At 41.8% G+C, this 5,065-nt stretch overlaps 1 protein-coding gene across 1 annotated transcript; it reads right to left on the reverse strand.

Moving 5' to 3' along the window:
* Positions 1-205: 205 nt before the first annotated feature.
* Positions 206-3,377, reverse strand: LOC116682438 (potassium channel subfamily K member 13). The gene is made up of 2 exons (XM_032509720.1): positions 3,041-3,377; positions 206-1,047 (listed from the first exon to the last, which is right to left on the reverse strand). Exons 1-2 carry the CDS (start codon positions 3,375-3,377, stop codon positions 206-208), a joined length of 1,179 nt encoding a protein of 392 aa, XP_032365611.1.
* Between the last annotated feature and the right edge of the window lie 1,688 nt (positions 3,378-5,065).

A 5,065-nucleotide genomic window follows, 5' to 3' on the forward strand; every position in this document is an offset into this window, starting at 1 on the left:
CACGTGGGTGTGGCTGCGGCAACAGAAGCGTGCTGAATTGTCAAGTAATGTTCGTTTGGCTGCCCGTGGCTCAAAGATATAGAGCGACCAACTTTTTTTTTGAGCAGGCATTGATTATACGTGACACAATCTCAATTTGCGGGACGTACGAATTGGGCTTTAAAAACGCTGTGCGGGCACGCGCTACGCAGGACGCGTGGTCATCCTACTGTGATTGAGTTGGCAGTGGTCCAGCATAGATTGAACAATTATCATGCTCTTGTTTTGCAGAGATCCCATTGTCTAGCTCTCTTTGGCAAACTATTTCCACTTGCGCCTCTTCACAAAGGCATTTACCTGTAGCATTGGGAACATAGTGCCACATCACACCCTGGCCTAAACTGGAAACGGCTTGCACCTGCTGTCCACGCAAAGTGTCATCTTCACTACAAATTATAGGTGGCTCAGAAGCAGTAAAACAGAGTTTAAACAGTGGTCGGAGTTGCAGCCTGTTGTGGTTTAGACCACTATAAAGCCAGACCAGTGTCTTCAGCAGTAAGTTCAATCCCTGTTTGATGATCACAGAGATGGTGTTAAAGAGGGAATAAGTGCAGCATACTCCCAAGAGCATCAGGAGACAGTTTGCAATCTGGTATGCCCAGGTGTCTTCGTGTTGCTCTCTCTGGCAACTAACAAAGTCCCCAAAGCCCACTGTGCTGAACGCCACAAAGCAGAAGTAGAGGGACTCCATGTAAGTCCAGCCCTCCATGGCAGAATAGAGAGAGGCAGCGCTGCATGCAACCAGCAGGACAGCAACAAAAAGGACGAGTGTGACTTGGTATACAGATGGTTTCCATTCTTCCTTTCTGTTATCTTCACTACCTCGGCCCTCCTGCCCACTGTGTCCTATTCTTTTTCTGCGGCACCAAAAGATCAGTAAGCTCAGTAATGTTATGACTCTCTCCAGGAAGAGATTGAAGAAGAGTATGGTAGCCGAGCAGCCCATCAACCCATAGAAAACAAGCAAGACCTTCCCCGTCACAGTGGATGGGGCCGTCACTCCAAAACCTAAGAGAAACACTTAAGGTTATCATTTTATCACATGAGGCAGTGGTGACCTAAAGGAAAGAGAAGAAAGCTTGTGACTGGGAGGTCATCAGTTCAATCCCCAGACCAACACAAAATTGGGGGAAAAATAAAAAAACAGCGCTTGTCCCACCACTGAAGCTCTAAACCTGAAAACTACTCCAGTGGAGTTGCTCAGTGGCCAGCAAATTACTGTGGTTGTACTGGGCAGCTTCCAGGTAAGGATGTGTGCAACTGTGTGAATGTGATCAGGGCATTCCTGCAAAAGAGAGAATTCCTGTCAGGGAACTTTCCCTGAATAAATAAAAGTTCTCAGAAACCTGTAATAGACTAATGTATTATCAAAACAAATGGCCATCCATAATTGCTTATTTCCCTGCTAATGTATTTTTGTATATTCTGGCCTATTTAGGATTTAATTAGTGTGCTTCATACAAGTGTTGTACCAGTCAAATAACGACTTCACTGATTTCCTATAAAAGTAATGTGTACAACTGTAAAGACTGGGTCTGTGTTTAAAGCTTCTGTTTCCTAGTTTCACAAATGTATCACTTGACCCTTGTGTCAGCAGTCAACAATGTGAGGTAAAGACTTCCACCAAGTACTGAGGTTGTGGCTTGCTTCCATGCACACCCACTTTGTCCTCTCCCAAATTTTTTCCGGCCTGTATGGGAGATCCGGAGCCCAGATGAAATAGAAAGGACTTTTGTTGCATTTTTGCCCTTTTTGACAGTTAGGCAGTAAAGGAGTAGGCAGGAAATTCCGGCAAGAACACATCATTGCGGTTGGGTGCTATAAATAACTACCAGGACAGCCACATACTTTTTGTTTTGTTCCTGTTCCAAGTTAAAATAAATGAATACATAAGTCCAAGTATGGTTTTGGACAGTGTTCTGAAAGGAAGGAAGGAAAGGCAGTTAATTAGTGAGGGGATAAAAATGTGGCAGCCATTCACTCACAGTCACAAAGACATCTGTTGGAAAGTGTCTTTCAGTGTCACACATCTCGGATGTTATCTCCGGAAATTATCAATGTCAAAATAAATGATGTCAGTCAATACGGAGGTTGTTGTAAACGGAAATTGAGCAGGGCTCAGTGCCGTCTGTCCCTCAGTTTCCACAGTGATGGAGAGTGTCTAAAGGTAGTGTATACAAATGGAAGGCTGTAAATTGATTCTCAGAGGCTGGTTAAATTTCTATCTTGGAGACAAGTTTGTCCTCTATGGGGCCAGGTTATATATGTATTTCAACTGACTTTACTAAAGTTTCAAACACCTCTCCCCGTGGGCCTCTCCAAATCAATATGTATTTACATGTCGTGTCTGATTAGGTTCATAGTTAAATAGTGTTGGACGTGTTACTTGGACATGGTACCGATTGGTTGTCATGGGATCCCCTCTGTATCAGGACATGATTAACAATTCCACAACTCTATCTGATCTGTTTATCTGTCAGAATGACACAGCCTTTACTAATGGGGCGTAGTTTGTTGTAGTTATCCACTTTCAAAATTTAACTGTCTTTTAAAATGTAACTTTGAGTTTTACATATAACTGTAAAGCTGACAAAGTGATAATTCAAGTTGCAATTTGACAAACTGATCATTACAAAAAGATGAGATGTGGCACCCTGGTAGCTCACCTTGTAGAGCCTGAGCCCCATGTACAGAGGCTCCGTCCTTAACGCAGTGGCCAGGATCTAATCCAACCCGCAGACCTTTGCTGCATGTCATCCCTCTCTCTCCCCCCTTATCTGTCTTCAGCTGTCATACAGAGTAAATGCCCAAAAATCCCCCAAAACCCCCCAAAAAACGATTTAAAAGAAAAGAAATCTGCTAATCCACACATGATTGTGGGGCGATTCGAAGAAAAACAACCCTAACACAACTATAATGTTGTGCGGAACAACCTAGGAACTGAATGAATTAGCAGTTTTTCAAATTTTTAATATAGAATTCCTGGAACATCTTGACTCACCAATGGTGGAAACTACAGTTCCCACAAAGTAGAAGGCCCCTGGAATGTCCCATAGGGCTCTGCCTTGTTCTGTTCGGACGCCTGCAGCCCTAGCCTCCTCATAGTGGTGCAACAGAGATTTTAGGTCTTCATAACTTATGCTATGCTCCTGACTGAAGTCTCGTAGCCTCCTTTCCCAGAGCTGGTGGGCCTTTAGCTCCGCTGGTCTCTCCAAGGAAGAAAATATGGCAGCGCCCGCCAGCATGTAAAGAGCAATGAGCACACAGAGCAGGTAGAAACAAGCAGTTTCCCTGCTAAGAATCGGAGATGGGCAGCAGCAGGTGAAATCTTTCTTCATTGTCACTTGTAAAGATTGAAGACGCTTTCTCTTCTTTGTGTCCTTTACAGTCATGTGCTAAGCAACAGCATCAAGATGTTTGACACTATCAGTATCAGGTGAAACAGAAGAGAACATTGATAGTCCAGTTTGCTCTTCCCTCTGTCTGACTTTATCCACTCAATCCATGCATTCTACTCAATGCAATGAACACTTACACAACAACAGCTTCTCAATGCGAAGGGTGTTGTTACCCGTTGCTTCTGGGCCAGCAACAGTGGCTTTAATGAACTGTGTATGGCTACTTCTTATCACCAGCTCAATAATCAATCTTTACTCTCCTTTTATGAGCTTCATTTAGTCTTAACAATAAAACAGAGAATATCCTGCCGGAGTTTGTTGCAGAGATACGGATCCTTATGCTTTAGGGTCCACACTCAATATCATTGTGATGTTAAGTTATCACTTTTATTTCTCATTGAAGAATTTTATTTCATAATACATTTAAAATGTGGTTATGTGCAAAATGTCATGGTTTTCAGTTAATCAGGTTTTTTCTAGCATCCTGTATCTTTGTTTGGAAACGTGAACCTCAAACCTAGTAACACAAGACTGGACAGTCCCTGAAAAAACTGTGTTCCTGTTGAAATATTTTCCCACTGAGCAGTACTTGTGCACTAATGTCTTGTTTTGGGCATGTTTGTCTGATTTGAGTTGATACATGTCACATTTTATATGTTTTTATTTGGAACTTGTGTGGGACACGGAACATTTTTGTGGTTAAATGACCTAGTCTATAATGGCATGTAAAGTATTTTGGGTGTGTTGCTAAAAGCTGCCATTATGTTGTATGTTGGCTACTGTCTCTGAACACGTCATGCATTTGGACAATCCAGTTGGCAACATAAATGGAACCAAATAATGCTGTAAACACAAGAGAAATAGTTCACATAGTTGTCTCCTTCCTATTCCCACTTCCGCATAGTTCCACAGTTGAAGATTATACTTTGTTCTCTGATCTTCAAAGTACAAGAAAGAAAAAGAAAAACCTGGGAGAAAGGCTTTTGATTTGTTATGGTGTAGGAGACACCATGAGAAAGTTTTACAAAAGCATACTTTAGTAAACCAAATCACACCAAATTACACCAAATTAAATACATATTAAGATGTGGGTTGTGGAGGACATTGTAGTCAGTGGTGTAACTTAAGGGGGCATGAGTGATGAATGTGTGTATGACTGTTGCTAGATGCAGACAAAACATGAAGAGAAATACGCTAAGGCAACATAACCAAACCAACATGCATGCAGTCATGTAGTGACTTGGCATTTCATCTATAAATCCCTAAAAAATTAAGAACTTGGCTGCTAAACGTTTTATACTAAATTTCCTGGGGGTTCAGGATTACTGACCCAGTGTGATACTGTTGGTCTGAGCAATAATTAAGGAACCTTTTGTTTTTGATGTCAATGATTTTTTTCATTGCCAGATTCGTTGACATTTGAAACAGGAGTTCATTCTTTTGATTGTATTACCAGTATTCACCTTTTGCAGGTCACATTGAGTGATGTGCTGAATGTACCACGTGTGTCACGGCCTCTCCATGACGTAACTGTAGTGTTTTTCGTTGTTAGTCCTTCACGTGGTAACTACTCACAGCCAAACTCTAGTGTTTCCAGTAATCTTGTGATTGTAGTTTTTTTGTATTAA

This window comes from Etheostoma spectabile, chromosome 3, assembly GCF_008692095.1.
Source record: "Etheostoma spectabile isolate EspeVRDwgs_2016 chromosome 3, UIUC_Espe_1.0, whole genome shotgun sequence".
NCBI classification, from domain to species: Eukaryota; Metazoa; Chordata; class Actinopteri; order Perciformes; family Percidae; genus Etheostoma; species Etheostoma spectabile.

Coding starts and splice junctions, on each gene's coding strand:
- LOC116682438 (XM_032509720.1), bottom strand. CDS start 3,377: ATGAAGAAAGATTTCACCTGCTGCTGCCCATCTCCGATTCTTAGCAGG. Junction 1,048..3,040: donor AACTGTAGTTTCCACCATTG/GTGAGTCAAGAT, acceptor TGTTTCTCTTAG/GTTTTGGAGTGACGGCCCCA.